Below are 18,365 nucleotides of genomic sequence, written 5' to 3'. Positions count from 1 at the left end.
TGTTAATCTCAATAGCCATAAATTAATAATATTGTTTTTTTTTGCTTTTACAATACAATATGTCTTCCCACTCATTTTGCCAAAAGGGGCAATATATTAATAATTTCTTTTCCTGGACAACCCATCACAATTAAGACATACTAAGGTTCATCAAACTATGTAAAATATGTGAGCATAAGGAAAATGCAGGCGAAAGCCAAAATAGAGATCCTTGATAACTCTTTTACAAAATGCTCAAAAGAATATCAGCAGATACAGGATCTGTAACAACGCAAAGATGGAGACAGAAATTAATTGTAGGACGTAAATAACATAATCATTCCTTAAAAAAGGAAAAAGAAGAACATAAAATCACTGTGTCTTGGCCTCAAACTGGCATTCTGTGTAGTGATATAACGTAACTGCCAGACAGTAACACACAACATGACTAAGACACAGGAAACAACTCCTCTGTTCTGTGTCCAGAGAACCAACCTAGCGTAGGCCTATGTGACTGTTTCCATTTTTAAGAAAAAAAAAGTAAGACAGTATCTGTAATTTGACACTTTTGTTGTAACCTTTAAGCAGACAACCTGTTCTTCTAGTATTGACTATCATCGTCAAAATGAAGAAGAAAAATTGGCTTGTGACCAATCAGCTAGCTATGAGCCGAGGACAAAGCCACGCAGTACAGAAGGTGTCTACCACAAATAATCACGACAGAATTCACTGGAACTGGACAACACTCTCGCTGATATCACCCCGACAGAACAATATGGACCCTATTGAATGATATCATGGATTCATAGCAAAAAGTGCAGTAACAGTCTTCTCTTGCGGGGTCCTGAACCAGTATTTTAATAGTTAATATTTTTCAATGAAAAAAAAAAAAAAGAACAAAAACCAAGACAGCTATCCTTTAAAAAAAAAAAAAAAAAGAATAAAGAAATCAAGATTATTCTTCAAGAGAATTAGCGATGTAGCTCGTGTCCGGGTTAGCCCCCCCACCCCCCCGCCCCACCCCAACTATAAAACGGACTCCATGTTCTCGCAATACTCGTGGTCCTCCAGGTTGTATATAAACTTTGTCCTATTTCCTAAGCCCTCCTTGCCCAGGTTGTCCATGTTGACATTGGAGTTGTTGAACATGTCGTTGGGGCTTGGGTAGCCCTCGAGGCTCTTGATGTAATTCTTGTTGTTGTTGCGCAAGCACTGCCACGTGGTGGTGTAACAGAGGAAGGCGATCACCTTGAGGACGATGGCCATGCCCACGTACAGGCGTCTGTAGGCCACGTTATCGTACAGTAGGCAGGCACCACGGGCTTCGCACTCAGTGCTCCAGAAAAGGCATGTTGAATCGATCCCAGCACCAAAGATCAGAGGAGGAGGGATAAAACCTGCAACAGACACATGAGGATCAGAACAAGAATTGTTAGTCACCCCTAGGGTAAGGCGTAGGAGTCTGTAGGAGTGTGTAGTTGAATGCCCAACTCCAGGTCATTGATTTTTAATGGTGTTTCGCTGCAAAGTTTGCTGATTTAATTGCCCTTTCTCCAAGCTGAATTCTAGATTAGGTTTCGATTCCCCCTTTACAAGAGGAATTCTTAATAAGTATGATCCAAATATGATAGTTGATATCTTGCTAAGTGCACCAGTATTAGCTCAACAAGAAGTAAAAGGTCAGCTCACCCAGCAGTCGCAGCAACAGAAATAAAACTCCAAGGGCATATGACTTCAGATCTTGGCTCACCGTCCTAGAACACAGGTAGAGAGGTGGAAATTAGAACAAATTACCTTCTCAACCAGCCACAGCCGCTTATATTTTCAGTACAGAGGCAAAGAAATATAGAAGTATACAGGTAGACATATACAATGTCACTGACAACACTATCAATGTGGAAGTCTATGCTTAATCTCGACATGTTTTTTCTCTGTGACAGGAAACAACAGTACTAAGAACAGAGAGAGAGAGAGAGAGAGAGAGAGAGAGAGAGAGAGAGAGAGAGCGTGAGAGAGAGCGTGAGAGAGGAATTCACAGAGGACATTGGGCAGACAAAAGCATAGGGAACAATTCAAGCAAAGAATAGGGCTTTGCATCTTGCTACACTGACAACTGGGAAAACTCTTCACTGTAAATCTTCTTCAGACTGTGCTCCAACTAACCAAAGAACCAAAGAGGACCACATCAAACAATGTCATTAGAAGTAGTCATGTCATTAGTTAAGAGTTTCTATCAAAGTTTACACATCATTTACAAATGTATATACATTTTCTCTGAAAATGTAAGGCTGTGTGGGCTACCTGATGAGGATGATGACAGAGGGAGTCTGGGCCATAGCACCAATCATGCTGCACGCACAGATCACACATAGGAAGGTGAGGAAGGCCTCCTTGCAGCCAGGACTGGGGCATTTGCCTGGGACCGCCGTGGCTAATTCAGGGTCGCTGGAGATACACCTGCACCCTGACAGGTTCTAGAAAATTGCAGTAAGACACACAGTCAGGTACACTCTAATGCAAATAATAAAGGATGCCCTTAGTGGTGTTGGTCTGTGTGTAGGTATGAGATTCAAGCACCATAATGTTCTGATTATGCCACTGGGTGTGTTATTAAAACATATATATATAGAATCATAATGCAGATTTGAACATATATTAAGAATTCATCCTAAAAGAGACATTCTGGACAATGTTTTGGTGCCACTGCACATGCTTGTTGAATTACAATGAAACCCATTCATAATCACATGCACCACGGGCACCGTGTACATATGTTCCATGACGAGGAGCATTAGGAGAAAGCCTCCACTCCATCTGCCACAATAACAACAACAAAACAAACAAACAAAATAATAACACACAAAAAAATCCTCTGTCTCTGTACACATACTGTATATATATATATACAGTATACAACTGGGGGAATGTTGGTAGAGCTTGTGCATCTGCTATAGAAAAGAATCACACACAAGTCTGCCTTCGGAAGCTAATAAAAGACCCTGTGATTTCATCTGTGAAAAGGTCACTTGTCTGCCTCCCTAGAATATCAGGCTGATCAGGCCTGCGGACGGTTCCAGTACAACACGCCTGCTGCTCTCGCTGACTGTGATATGAAGGTGATGAGCCTCGCTACCACAGCAAGCATCTGTCCTTTATGAACAAACACCTGGCATCCGCCCAAGGAGAAGTCCAAGCAGATATTAATGGTAGGGTATAGATATTAACAGAAGCTAATTAGATATTTTAGAGCCACTGAGTGTGGTTATACTGGCTGAGATTAAATAGATTGAAAGATTATTAGATCCTTTTAGTGTGTGATCGTGTAGTGTTGTACCGTGTGCATGCAGTGTGCATTTGTGCTGTATGTTTGAGTTTGTGCAATAGTGTGTATGTGCGTCTCTGTGTGTGTGTGTGTGTGTGGGGGGGGGGGGGGGGGGGGGTTTGGGGTGGTGTGTGCATGTAAATTCACTGAGGACACAATATTGCACCATGCCATTAAAACCTCATTAGACAGAACACTGTGTCCTCTCCCCGTGATTCATACTTTATGGTGGGGCCTCGTTGTAATGACCCAAGCATATGCACTACCATAGACAAACCTCCATCTCTATCCATCACAGTTGTGCAAAGAGAGAGAGAGAGAGAGATGACAAGAGTGTGTGTGGGAAAGGGCAGGGTAATGACCTGAGACACAGAGGAAGGAAGCCCTTTGCTCGGTGAGGCTTTGGTGCAGCCGGCAAAACAGGACGATAGGTACGTGATGCCGTTGGAGCCGCACACGGGACTGATGGACGAGGTGAAGCAGTTACAGTTATTGAGGCAGGCAGGCTGGGGCTTCTGACCCGGGGTCAAGGTCCTAGAGACAGAGGGAGGGAGGGAGGGAGAGAGAATGATAGAAATGAATGAAACAGACATAGAAAGCATGTGTTGTTCAGGGGTAAATGCAAAATCCACATGTGCCTATACATCATAACATGTCAGCAGGTTCTGGCAACATCACTGTGTAAATGTGTTAACTGACAGCTTTGGCCAACAAAGTCAGAGGCAAACAAACAAACAAACAAACAAGGATGCTGCCTGCCCTTACTCGTTGCCATAGGGGACTGTCACCCCGGCGACAGGTACAGTGTCACAGCCCAGGAAGAGGAATGACACATAGCAGGCAGTGGAGATGAGGTTGACCAGCATGGCCATACGAATGGCCCCGAGGGCCGACAGATTCAGCTTCTTCACCAGCAACCCTCCCAGGAAGATCCCCAAACAGGCACATGGAATGGCAGTCATACCTGAGACGGAGCAAAACACTTATTTCAGACATCCATTCAAACTCATGATATTTGAGCCGCATTTTATGACAGGTGTATTGTGACATTTCATTGAAATCTGCTATATCCCCAAATACTTAGAGTTAGCAGTTCTGGAAATACCATACTCCCCTCTAAACGAAGAGGCTTTACACAGAACCTAAGTCAGTGGCGGGGCCCACCCGACTAAACGAGGCTGGCCAGAGAGTGATTAAAAGTTAAATCAATGACAGAACCCACCTCAAACTGATTCAGAGGTGTTTGGCTAAGGAAAGGCTAGAACATGAAATACAATAAACTGTGGGTTTGAAAGAGTGTTTTGACCAGCCATGTGTCTTTGTGGCCTACCCAGCAGCTGATTGGCTGAGGATGTGGTGAGGTTGAACTGCTGCTCCAGGTACTTCCCCAGGAAGGCAGCAAAGCCAGCCACCACTCCTATCTCCATACATGCAGCCAAGATGATGCAGGTGAACACAGGGTTGGACAGAAGGTGTTTGGTCACCTTAGGGATTACTGGAGAGAGAGAGGGAGAGAGACAGGGAGAGATTTTAAAAACTGAGGATCATATTAAAATAAAATAATAATAATAATAATAATAATAATGTGTACTTAATGCTTATTTTGTTGATGAAGGTTCATACAGGTTGTAAAGACACTAGAATGACTACATTTGCCTGGATTCTAGAAGTATACATTCTGGCAGACCCCATACATAGGGACCACACACAAATTGTTTGGCACTTTTTTCTTCAGCCCAGCTGTTACTCCCACGACAGAAGGACAAACAAACACAGTTTGGTTCCTGACAGAATCATTGCCGTTCTTGGAATGGGTCTATCTGTTCACAATTTATCAGCATCACAACAGCAAATACATTAATATCCGGAATGACTGCATAACACTCAGTCATTCAGTTTTTTAAAGAATGTTTAAGTTAGTTTTCTCGCTAGAGTATGGAGATCCTTTATAATAAGACAACTCTCCATTACCAATCTTCTGTTTGTTTGTTTTTTCTGTTGTTAACCGTTAACATGGACATTGACTTTCATATTCCAGGACGATCATCATCACACTTGCTTTAACTGCAGTCTGTGACTCCTCCAGTGAATATGTCTGGGTGCAATTGAATTATCCTGTTCCGCATGGGTAGCACACATCTTATTGGCCTCCCACATTCACCCCACTCAATTTAAACTTTTAAAGAGCCACATGTGACAAGTCAGTGATGTCCACAGCTTTCCGACATTAAAGTTTGTGACGGCTTTCCATTCTTGTAAAAGCTCTTTCCCCCTGTAAAGATGTGGTCGTGAAGCAAAGGATGGAGACATATGCGCTCATTACGTATTCTCCATGGTTAAGACTGTAGGGCTGGGTGAAGGTTTCCTGCAATTGTGTGGTGACTATTTTGGCAGATAAAGCTTCAAGCTTTCCCGCAAGAGGAAAACTACTTTTCCCACGTATCCTCTTGTTGCTGAGCCTGTTGCTCCTGATCTCAAATGTAACACGACATCGTTCCCCGAACAGCTGAACCTCCTTCTCAAGGATCATCCGAATTAGCTACGGTAATAAACACTCTCAATTCATAAATCAGGAGAATCTCTGTTACATCTGCTGAAGCATCGGCCCCGCACCATTCATCATCAGCTGGCTGACTCTAGGCCACCGTTAGACGCGAATCTCATCCAGACCAGACCAGTGGCCCTCTGGGAGGGAGGCCGCCAAATATGCACTATTTCAAGGGCCAGGTAAACTCTGACGGTGACTGACGGATGGCTAAATCAGTGAGCTAGCGCAGTGACTCCACACAGAGGAGCCACATGAAACACTTTCCTATGAGACTGTAGATACTGTTACACGTAACTGGACAGACAGAGAAGGAAACCCATAGCATATAAAAGAATAATGCCAATGTCCCTGCTGTACACCTGAGAGACCTGTTTAATGTTTCAGTGACTGTGCTAAAAGTTTTCTAGGGCCTGTTTTAATTTGGTTGACTGTAAGCACAAACTACTGAGGTAATGTTTTATTTTAATAATTGATTAAACTACAATGTTCTCCTTATGTAAGGACAAGTGGCTTACTACTAATCTTATGTACATCTCGTAACAACATGCACTTACAAAAGAGGTAAATTACCCTAATTAAATGACTAATGACTAATTATGCTTATACAGTGCAGCAGAGGGCATGTTTTCAAAGGGGGAAAAGAGTGGAAGAAACACCTCTGAGCTGCTGACAACAGGAGGGGCTGTTGCTGTTGTCTGGGTGACCTGCTACCCCATTGCTGGGTTTGTGCCCCTCGTAGTCCTGGCTGGGGGGCAGCATGGCCTGCTCGCTCTCCCCCCTGGCCTCTCCCTCATGGGTGGTGAGGGACTGGGGGAAGCCGAACATGAAGAGTGAAGAGAAAAAGAGTAAGGCACCACATAGGAGGAAGCCCCCCCACCACGCTCCGATCCAGCGAGGGTCATCAGGAGTAATGTCCAGCTTGCCTGGAGAGGACAGAAGACAAGGAAACAATCACACACACACACAAACAGACAGAGAGTGTATGTGTGTGCGTGAGAGAGAGAGAGCCAGGACAGGGAGAGAACATATAGACATAAAAAGATTAATAGTGAACAAAGAATCCCTCTTTATGCTTACATACTAAATGGCTAATCTGCATAAGACTTTACATGAACATGAAGTTAAACTTCATCTTCCCCACACTGAGGGAAGACAAACAACTTGAAATGCCTCATGCATTTATCCAACATAATTGTCAGAGACAAACACCAGATTCATGGATCTCATCCAGCTCATTTTCCACTCTATTCTCTCATTGGCTTTTACAGAGGACGTATACATGGATGAGGGACCACTATTGAAAGAACGAGTGCATTAATTGGCAGAGACATAATCAAACACTCATTACAGTACACTAATTATAGGATTAGGAACACTTAGACAAACCTATATAGTGGACAGTTAATGAAATATTAAGCTGTGTGGTCAAAATAAGGGATGAACTTGAGTCAATGAGTCATAGACACATGCTTTATGCCAAATGCCTTTCAAAGATAATCGCACATAAATAATGGAAGTATTATATAAATAAGTGAAACATAAAAAAACAATAATATCATGAGTGCAGTGTGCAGAACAGAGAGCCTGTCAAGGTATTGGACGGTAATTGAAGGTGTATTAGCGGTGCCCTGCTGTGATGTTTAAGCGTGCCATGAATTAATGTGCAGGTGAGGGATAGGCTAACTCACTGGTGTCGATAAAGAGGGCGTCCACGTAGTACTTTGTGCAGACGGACCCCAGAATGAAGCCGCAGGCTGGGCCAAACACCAACGTGGAAAACAGGATCCCTGCGAGATGACAGAAACAAACAGGCATTATTACGATGGTAATCAACAAGATGGTTGACTGCGGTTAAGCTAGAGAGAGAGAGAATATGAGAGTTGTCTGCAGAACATTTTCACACACTCTCCGTAAAAACATCAAATATCTGCAAAAGATAACCAAGGCCTTCAATGTGTCAGAGAGGGAGTGTGAGAGTAAACAGTGGTGCGTTTGCAATGGCATCAGGAATGTTGTTGTTTTGATCATGAATGACAGGAGAACAAAATGACTGTACGTATGTGTTTGTTTGTGTTTGAATGTGTGTGTCTGTGTCTGTGTGTGTGTGTGTGTGTGTGTGTGTGTGTGTGGGTGTGCGTGTGCGGTACGTGTGATTTGCTTTTGAGAGGGCAGTAGCAAAACTAGAGGAGAGTATAGGAATGAGTGGCGCTCACAAGGTCCCTGATACACTCCCTGTTCATAGGGGTGATCATGTTTTCATGGATATAAAGGGTGCACAATTCTGACAGAGAGAGAGAAACATAGCAACCATATAAGGTTTATGAATCAAACAGCTATCGACAGTAGGTAAGAAAGGTAAAAGAAAAACTGATACACTGCTGCCACCTGCTGTTCACAATTATAGAGTATGAAAGTAAAAAATTGATGTAGGCAGGTTGTGAGCAACGACTAGTTAAATCAGAGGATAGAGGGGGAGTAAGACATAGATAAAGACAGAGAGGGAGAGAGAGAAAGGGTGCTGAACACCTTTTCAGCATCCCCATAATTTGACCAAGGATATAATACATTACTAAAAGCACCATGATGAGTTGAACACCACTGGTAAAGGTGAGCGATGCATTGATGTGAAAATAATAGTGGTATAAGCATAGTTTTTAAGCCTTTGCAGTTTAAGTACAAGAGCAATTTGGCATTGGACTCTGCATCAGTATCAATATCAATACTAACCAGTTCCCCGATTGGCCACATGGAGGCACTATCTGCCAGTGAAAAATACATTTCAATTTCTGGTGTCCTTCTCTCAACTTCACAGGTTAATGTAAAGGCAACCAAGTTCAAATTGAAATTGCTGTTCAAATTGCTGTAAACATAAAGAGTATCACACACAATGTTTGTGTTATAAGCCCCCACTATAGGATCCAACAATAGAAATTATAATAATTTTGATTCTAAAGTGTGTAGTGTAGCCTTAAGGCCGAGGTATACTTCTGCGGACACGGCTTTGGCCATTATGGAAACAGACGTACGCATTGGTGTGTCCCACATGCACCACGACATATGTGCACGCTCAGTTTCGCATGTGTGCAGTCAATACGTACATGTCTGAAATTTGCATCATCTGCACTATGCGAAGACCGTGCCCGCAGAACCCCTTAGAGTGTGACTACAGTAGCCCTGCAACTAAGATCCGAATGCAATCATGACCTTAGAGGGAACTAGAGAAAACTATTTCTGTCTCACAATGCGGTATGAAAAGCCAAACGAAACATGACCTTAAGATAAGTTTAAAATATGGCAGAGCCAAACCACCAACCGCAGATGGGCAGATCAAGACCAGATAACAGCACAGGCACCTCTACCTAGAAGTACCTCAGTTCCTCTAACGAATCACTGAAGACTGCCGACAGAGTGACACGGCCCTCTGAGACACTGGGCAGCCCGTGGGCCATGAAGACTGACCTCCAATCAAATGTGCCGGACATCTGTGGCAGAAAACTGTGGCCTCAAATCCCCTACTAATGCGCTGCTATCAGAAAGTGTGGACGCGACCCAGTAAAGAGGCACGCGGCTTCCAGTAGAGATTACCGCCGCGCTTCGTTCATTCACTCCCCTTTCATCATCCACTCTCGAACAAATCTCTCATTAAACCATACACCATATTGCTATCGTTTCGTACAGTACACATAGCGCGCGTGTGTGTGTGTGTGTGTGTGTGTGTGTGTGTGTGTGTGTGTGAGGGGTTCTGCTAGTTAAATGGGTTTCATCGTCTTCCTTGACCTCTTAGGCCTTTTGTATAACAACATGCTAAACATGCGCGACCCGATGATATGGGTCAGGAAAGCAAAGCGAAGCATTAACTGGCACACTGACACACTATCCGTCTTCAGAGCTCCGAGCTCAGGCTGCACTATGAAGAGCCATGACCTGCTCTTTTAGCTGTGTGCTTTCTACTACTCCAAACCAACTCTGGTGGCCCATCTACACATGTGCTTACACACACTTAAATACAAACACTCACACAGACGCACTCATAGTCACACTCACTCACACACACACACACACACACACTCATTTTAAAGTTATTTTAAAGAAATGTGGTTATGTAAAGGAGTATGGAAGTGGGGTGATGTTCAATGTGGTGACTCAGGGCGATGCACCTCTGAAGAAACGCCCTTGCCACTTCCCCTGTTTTCACACTGCATACAGCTCTAACCCCACCGCAGTGTGAGTGAGTTTGTGTGTGTGTGTATGTGTGTACGTGTGTGTATGTGTGTGCATGTGTATTGAATTTTGCTCTTTCTCTCTGTAAATATAAACATATACAGTATATATATATATATATATAGTGTCTGTGTGTGTCTGTGTGTCTGTGTGTCTGTGTGTCTGTGTGTCTGTGTGTCTGTGTGTCTGTGTGTCTGTGTGTCTGTGTGTCTGTGTGTCTGTGTGTCTGTGTGTGAAGAGGGTTGAGGAGTGAGGAGTGAGGAGTGTCTCTATGTGAGATTCAGTAGGTCCATATTACCCCCCTGCAGGCTGTGGGTCGTGGCTGGCGATGGGGCAGACGAGGGGGGGAGAGGGGCTGTGCTCAGCATGGCAGATGTTCCTCATACGCCCGGAGCAGGCAGTTAATGAGAGCGCAGGGAAAAATGAGTCAGTTTTCAAGCCCTTGCTAAATTACAATGCCCGCTGATCAAAGCTGCTCTACATCACGCTGGGACTGTGAGAGAAAGGAAGACACAGAGACTCTCTCTCTCCCCCCCTTCTCTCTCTCTCGCTTATGTGTGTGTGTGTGTGTGTGTGTGTGTGTGTGTGTGTGTGTGTGTGTTAGAGAAAGGTAGATAAAGAGAAAAAGAGTGAGAGACACTGTGTTTGTGTGTCCGTGTGTGTTTGTGTGTGTTAGGGAAAGGGAAATAGAGGGAAAAAGAGTGAGAGACACTGTGTTTGTGTGTGTGTGTGTGTGTGTGTGTGTGTGTGTGTGTGTTTTTTTTTTAAGAGAGCAAGTGAGAGACAATGAGAGAATGGAAGAACATGAGAAAGACAGACAAAACTAAAGTGTGAGAGTTACGTGCGAAAAGAGACGTGTGTGGTGACAGCAGAGGTCTGCTTCCTGACCTCACCACCCACCTAGTGTGAGTGCACAGGGCGTTACACACACATACACCCCCCCCCCCCCCCCCAACACACATACATGCATGCATGCACACGCGCATACACACGTACAAAAACCCACATTCCCACACACAAGCACACATGTACGCACAAGCAGGCAAACACACATAAAAATGTACGCGCACACACACACACACACACACACACACACACACACACACACAAACACACAAGCTGGGAGACAAAGAGAGAAACAGGAATCTGGCATCTCTGTGGGATGCTGCTGATGCAGTGGCCTTCAGAAACTATTCTGCCACAGAGGATTGCTGGATTCCACAAAGATTCGACAAAATGTTGCCTCTCTCCTCTCCAGTGGGCCACAGACAGAAGACTCACGCCACTTCGCTAATGGCATATCAACACTTCTTAGATCACTGAGCTCTCGGCTGCTCAGTGCACAGTGAGATTAAACAGGGTGGGAGAGGGGGGGGGGGGGGGGAGGGACTGAGAGTCAGAGAGAGAGAAAGACAGAGAGAGCGAGACAGAAGGAGAGAGAAGAGAAGAGAAGAGAAGAGAAGAGAAGAGAAGAGAAGAGAAGAGAAGAGAAGAGAAGAGAAGAGAAGAGAAGAGAAGGAATTGGAGGTTGGGGCTCTGCTGCAAAGCACACTGATGCCATGAGTAAAAACATATTTTCGTTGCTCTCTCTTTCTCTCTCTCACTCTTCCTGCGGCTGATGACTCACTAATCACCATTAGTGCGGCCATGGCAAGTCAGGGCAGGGCAGGGCAAGGCCAGTGTAATGTCAGGTCTGAGGACCTCAGGCTGCAGCGCAAAGACTTCTTATCCTTGCTTCTCTCTGCCTGTGTGTGGATTAGACTAATAATAGCCCTGTAACCTATACTGGCACAGAGCGAAGGGATAATCTTATTTACCTGATGTCTTTGTTGTGGTGGACTCAGTCAGGGGTATTTTGTTATTTAGTCTTTTAGCAGACACTTTTAGCCAGATAAGTAAGTATTATGCAGTAGTCGAATGCATGTGGTGACTGGGCGTGGACGTGCACCACCCTGGAACATGACCTATGACCCTGGCTCATCAGCAGAGGATACACAGGACCTCTTAGATGCTGGTAAAAAAATACCGCAATCAGTGGCTTGCCTCAATACATTTTGATAGTGGGCCTTCATTAGCGTTCAATCTATTTCTATGTATTTGAAGCTGAGGGACTGTGCTGCAGAACATCAGGCTGACATCACATATCACAGAGCGTTCCAGAGCAGCCAGCCAATGAGTTGATTGAGTGGTCTTCATGGAACAAATCTGTGCTCAAAAATAGCAAGTAGAGATGTTTTTCAAAGAAAGTTGTCCGACAGGGTGGTGTAATAAACGTCTTTGTCTGCTCATGACAGGCCAAGGCCTCATGGGAGCTAGCTGTGGAGTTTCTATGTTGACTACACTTACTCACTCACTCACTCATTCAGGCCAGCGGTGGGCGTGTTTCAGAGAGTTTCCTGAGAGACAGCGCCTGTTGACTGCTCATAGCAACAACACCACCACCACTGTCCCCACAGGAAACGTCAGAAAGGAAACTACCATCGCGCAATTACCTTACCGGGAATGACAGCTGGGTAGGAGAAACAACCACACAGCAGTGAAAACATTCCACCAACACGTTTCCTTGACAACAACAAATATACATACAGTGAAGTTGTGACACTGAGTGTAGCTCCGAGAAGAATGGATAATGCTGAAGTACAAGACTGATAAGCTTGGTTTCTTATTTAGAATTTTGACATCAAGGGGCCTAGTTCTCTTTTTCACGTTTCACAACAAACTGGAAACGGTTTTGTAACGTTCCATTTGTGGGGCCCCATCACTGTCAGGACAAACTCAAACCACCACTTTTTTACACCACTGGCTTCTTTTAAAAGAGCAATTCCTGAGCAGGAACTGGGCGACTGTGAAATGCAACATCAAAAATAAGCGCGGCGCTACCAAACCCATCTGTTAGATCAGAGCGAACACTTTTGAGTTACTGTTTTGTCGTCAACTTCATGGCCTGACAATACATTCAGTAGAACGCTTGAATATAAATAAACTTGAAGCGCTCTTTTTTTAGCAGAGCCTCTTTGTTTATAAAGCCTTTGGACCTCAGGTCTGGCACTGACGCGGCCATCCTTCCTCATCTCTGTCCATACAGCTCGGAACGCTGACAGGCAAGAGTAAACAGACCCAACAGGTCCAAACACTGCACAGCCCTGGCCACATTCCTCCTCTCCTGCAGACTAAATGAAGGAAGTAGTATGGGCTCAATAAACCGGTGTTGCGAAGATGCTGGGTGTCCTCCAAACTAAACTAACAAACTAAACCCTTTGCTGTAACGTGACGTGGTCGGAACACGAACACACAGAACATTCTCAAGATTTCTCATTGGGCGACTGAGTTTTTCCACCTTACGGAGTTCCCCCATATGGTTCTAGAGCGCCTGTCTGGGGTAAAAGAGCGTGAGTGCTATTCCAGAGATCCGTAATGGCTCTCTCTGTGACTCAGAATGCTAGCAGAGCGTTAACACTTTTAAGGAAAGCTTTTCAGTCCAACACATTTAGAGCCTGCTCCCCTCTCCTCCTCCTCCTCCTTCTGCTCCTTCACCCCCAGACCCGCTTTGGCAGTGAATGGGCGTCTGTCCTCCTCACTGTCGGTGAGTGTCTGAGCTTCAGAGAGTGAGATAGAGGCCTGCAATCGAGTCAAGGGGAAGGGAAAGGGTATTTTTAGAGTCAAACATGCAGCAGGAAGATGACCAGGTATGCACACTGTCAAGTGCACACACACAAACACACCTGTATAACACAGAGTGCACTGCAAAGCTGTGTGTGTGTGTAGCTTTGCAGTGCACTCTGTGTTATATAGGTATACTGCTACAAGGGCCTTAGGTACAGACACAAAGACAGACGTTTTCTCTCATTCTGTTTCTTCTTCTCTGTATCACTCTCTTCTCTTTATCTCTACATTTGTCTGTCTCTTCTCCTCTTGTCTCTCCTGAACTCTCATTTCCTTGGAGACACACTGGCACAGTGCTCCCCTCCAACTGAAACAGGAAGCAGCAGTGCTTTTTGGACATTTTGACTGTCCTCCTGAGTGAAGTAGAGCATACATGCCTGCTGGTGGTATGTGGCTCTCTAACACCACCCACTCCCACGCCTAGCACACACACACACACACACACAACACACACACACAGACACACGTCTCTTCATTCCAAAACAAATGTGTCCCGTTACATCTCTTTCCAGCCCTGGGCTTTTGAAGGTACATGCTTACCCCCTCCCCAACCACACACACCCACACACACACAGACTGCCTGAGTGCCTTGCTCCTCTCCTCTCCACTCTGAGATGACAAATATAGGCCTAACTCAAGGGTCTGTGTATTTCAAACACCTCATTTTCAGACATCTCCCTCGGGGCTTCTGGGGTCCAGTGCTCAGGGTTGGCTAGAGCCATTACACAGATGAACCTCTGCATTGGTCAACACCCCCCACCACCACCACCACCACCACCATTTTCTCCCGAAGCCATCTGTCTGTAGGTGGTGCTGAGAACACTACTCATACTACTCAAAACCACCGTTTATCATAGCCCCCATCGAAGCTGTTAAACCAAAACCTTTCAACCGCAGCCTTTAACCTTTAACTGAAACTGAGCTTTCTTTAAAACGCTGCCTTCATTCCCACACTCTATGTGGCTGGGCAACCTGAGAACATCATCATGAAAAAGAAAAAAAAAACATCTAATGGGGGGCCTTTCAGAGTTGTAACACACTTAGGCTAATGTTAAATGTGAATGAGACTACTGTTTACTGAACCCCAAAAAAGTAAGACGCTACACCATCCATTTAAAAAAAAAAAAAAAAAAAAAAGACAAAGCACGATGCCTCCTTGAACAAATGACACCAGGTCTTAAAGCATTACAACCGGGCCGCTCAGAAATGTATTGTACTTTTCCATCTAATCAATATGATGCAGGTAATTAAATAAAAATTGTATTATGCTGAGCAAATGCAATGGCTAGCATTTTTCATTTTATGACTAGAATCCTCATTACAGCCAAGAGGGCGGCAGCAAGAAAACGGCTGTGCTGGTAAATGTCCACGATATTCTCCCTAATTGCCTATGAAGTCCACCTCTCTCTCTCTCTCTCTCTCTTTATATTTCTCTCTCTCTCTCTCTCTCTCTCTCTCTCTCTCTCTCTCTCTCTCTCTCTCTCTCTCTCTCTCTCTCTCTCTCTCTCTCTCTCTCTCTCTCTCTCTCTCTCTCTCTCTCTCTCTCTCTCTCTCTCTCTCTCTCTCTCTCTCTCTCTCTCTCTCTCTCTCTCCTCTCTCTCTCTCTCTCTCTCTCTCTCTCTCTCTCTCTCTCTCTCTCCTCTCTCTCTCTCTCTCTCCTCTCTCTCTCTCTCTCTCTCTCTCTCTCTCTCTCTCTCTCTCTCTCTCTCTCTCTCTCTCTCTCTCTCTCCCCCCCTCTATCTCTCCTCATCGTCATTATAGAGCAGGTACAAAAACAAAACTCATTTGTTCAAGGCCAAAAAGATTTTAAGCATCTTGTGAGCTTTCCTCTCCACAGAGCACTGCAAAGACAATTCAATCATAAAATCCTTTCCTGTGTTACCTCGATCTTCACAGTAATGTGTTTAAGGAACAGGGTGGTTGGCACAACAGAGCACAATATGATCCATTCAGTGTGGTCTGTGCGTTAGTCCCCAAGTGATGTTTATTAACCCCTACATCTGCTCTCTGATCTATTCTATTACAGGGTCAAAAACTGTGTGTGTGTGGCTGTGTGTGTGTGTTTGGGACACACACACACACACACAATTCAAACCCAAATCAATTCAAACCCAATTCAAACCCAAATCGTCCAGTGGTGCAGGAGTGATCCTGCGACAACAGAACACCTGACTTGTGCATGTCTGTGTGGAACGCGTGCGTGCCCAAATCAGCTGCTCTTTGCCATGGTCAGCTCTTAGTGTCACGGTGATAGTACTAGAGCAGCAACAGGCAGTGAGTTACTGCTGGCCATTTCATCCCAGGCAAAAACAAATCCCATACCATTCACTCTGTGGCAGCCGGGTTCAAGTGGATAATGTCTCTATAGCTACATGCCAATGATCCAGTGGACAGAGAACATCAATCTTTAATGTCCCCCCTCTTCCTCACTCACTCTCTCTCTCTCTCTCTCTCTCTCTTTCTCGCTGAAGGAGGAAGACGGTAAGGATTTAATACACCTCTATTAGGAGGAAAATGGGATGTTTAAGGTTATGATATTACACGTTGCCTCAGGTAATGTGTATTCAGTAAAGCACAGCGCAGGGACCTCTGTCAAAGGGAGCTGCCTTTTAATAGATGTCTCTCTCCGTCTCCAGCAGCTCCGAAGCACACAGGTGAAGATGTAGGCCATTCCGACTCCATCCCAGCCTGGGACTGCGCAGTAATGGGGCTCATAAAAGGCAACCAATGACCTTGTGGCGCTCGCTACGCGTAATATAGATCACTGTTATATGGCGTGAAACCTCGAGAGGAACCATTCTGATGCAAAGTCACCTCTGTGCTGCTGCTATATAGGCACATGAGTTCCTGCTTCCCTAATGAAACCTGAATGAGCCCCAACGTTCATTTTCAGTCCTGTTTTTGTTTGGGTATCACGTTCAGTCTCGGGGCCTCATGTTATACACAAGTTCTTCTTTTCCGATGCATGATGAACAAAGCCAATGTGAAAATACGAGAACGTGACACGATAGAATGTATGTCAAAGTTACAGATGATATAAATATACACAGGTGATGGACTGATATTTCAACTTTAATGATCTTTTGATGAAACTATTTTGTCAGGAAGAATGAAGAATGGTATTTCATGAATGGTTTGAACAACATTATACCATACTCAAATGAGTAATGTGAGAAATGAGAGTAATGCGAGAAATGCACAGTGACCTGAAACAGGCTCAAGTTTAAGATGGCACAGAGAATATCAGGCTGCCTCTACACCTTCGCCTGCTCTGGGGATTCCTTGTAACCACGTCATTAATCCCACGCAATCTTGCAAAGCACGTCAGGGTGACTAATCCCAGCCAAGCTTATTGAGCACATGAAGACGCACTTAATTACCACTGCCCACAAAATGGCCCCTGTCATCCCCTTGGCGCAAATCCGCCTGGCACCTGGAGCTGCTCGGAGTTGCTCCTCCACTGGCGGGTTAACCACGGCCAAAACCGCAGGTGTTAGGAGAGCGATCGCTACGGTAAACATCGTATTTAGGGCACCTGCCCACCTGCCACCTGTCAGACCACAGCAGGTAGCATACTTTCTGAAAACATGGACACACACACGCACATCCCTTTTCTCAGTTCCTGCTGAGGTGAAGTTAACAGGGTAAAAACACACAAAAAATAGCCTTCAACCTCATGTTATAAACAGTAATGAGAGCAAGGGTAGGAATGTGGGAGTGCAGTAATGCTGACAGTAACCAGCTGCAGGAACACGATAACCAACACCAACACAATCGCAGACGATAAATCATACCTTTTCTCACCGTACACTGTGCAGCAATAAAACATTTTCATGACCAACCTTACAAGTCTAAGGAGAGACTTTCTGGAGCGGATGCAGTGGGAAAAGCACTCAGAGTGTGAGGCCTCCACTTGTTTTTTGCTCCCACTGTTTTCGGCATTCCGATACGTAGGTAACTGACAGCAAATATCCTCTGAGCTGACAGGTAACGGATCGGATGGGACAGTTTGGAATGGTGCGGGAGGGCAGGGAGGGCTGCTGCCAGGCGTTTGTGGATGGACTCGGAGAGTCGCTACCCTGGTGCTGCGTGAGGTGATGCAGCCGCTGCCCTTTTTTTTTGTTTGGTTGTTTTTTTCTTTTTTCTTCCCATAGATGTCTAGAACAATGTGCACTCAGCGCTTTTCCTGCTGTTTCAAGTGGAGGTCAGATCTTCCAAAAGGCAAAAACAAAAAAAAGCCCAAACTCTATTGTCCTGTCAAGAAAAGCTTTCCTTTTGCTTGAGTGCCCGTATTGTACATATATGCGATAGAGACTGCAGCCAACATCCATATACACTCAAGAGGTTTCTCAAGGGGGGCAGAACAATAGATGGTGTGGCCAGAAGGATTTGCAGAAATGAATGAGGTGCTTTTTCAAAAACATTTGTGCACTTATTCCAAAGTTCTCAAGGTATTTTAATAGAAGGCAAAGACTTGACAGCTTGGCTTTGATGGTTTCCTGCTAAAAATGACCAAGCAAAATAAACGAAATGGCAACCAATTTTATAATGGGGAGGGGGGATGAGTGAGTTGACAATGTGCCAGTGAAGTCTGCCCTTTTGAAGACTGCGGTGCTTTTGAACTTGCCGCTT

General features: G+C 44.8%; 1 protein-coding gene across 3 annotated transcripts in view; it reads right to left on the bottom strand.

Moving 5' to 3' along the window:
• Window positions 1–1,005: 1,005 nt before the first annotated feature.
• slco3a1a (solute carrier organic anion transporter family member 3A1a) overlaps window positions 1,006–18,365 on the bottom strand; it is a gene marked incomplete at its 3' end in the record, with an annotated part of 42,909 nt that continues 25,549 nt past the window's right edge. The window contains exons 3-10 of one of the 3 annotated variants that reach the window (XM_080842820.1): window positions 7,538–7,636; window positions 6,506–6,772; window positions 4,632–4,796; window positions 4,067–4,265; window positions 3,664–3,835; window positions 2,281–2,453; window positions 1,669–1,733; window positions 1,006–1,376 (exon numbers count right to left, since the gene is read on the bottom strand). In XM_080842820.1, coding sequence (XP_080698946.1) covers window positions 1,006–1,376; window positions 1,669–1,733; window positions 2,281–2,453; window positions 3,664–3,835; window positions 4,067–4,265; window positions 4,632–4,796; window positions 6,506–6,772; window positions 7,538–7,636 — 1,511 coding nt within the window. The remainder of the gene's footprint in view (window positions 1,377–1,668; window positions 1,734–2,280; window positions 2,454–3,663; window positions 3,836–4,066; window positions 4,266–4,631; window positions 4,797–6,505; window positions 6,773–7,537; window positions 7,637–18,365) is intronic. The other 2 variants (XM_080842821.1, XM_080842822.1) reach the window with 2 other exon arrangements.

This window comes from Sprattus sprattus, assembly GCF_963457725.1.
Source record: "Sprattus sprattus genome assembly, chromosome: 7".
Taxonomy (NCBI): Eukaryota; Metazoa; Chordata; class Actinopteri; order Clupeiformes; family Clupeidae; genus Sprattus; species Sprattus sprattus.
The sequence above is the reverse complement of the archived record's forward strand: the minus strand, read 5'-3'. Positions and strand labels throughout refer to the sequence as shown.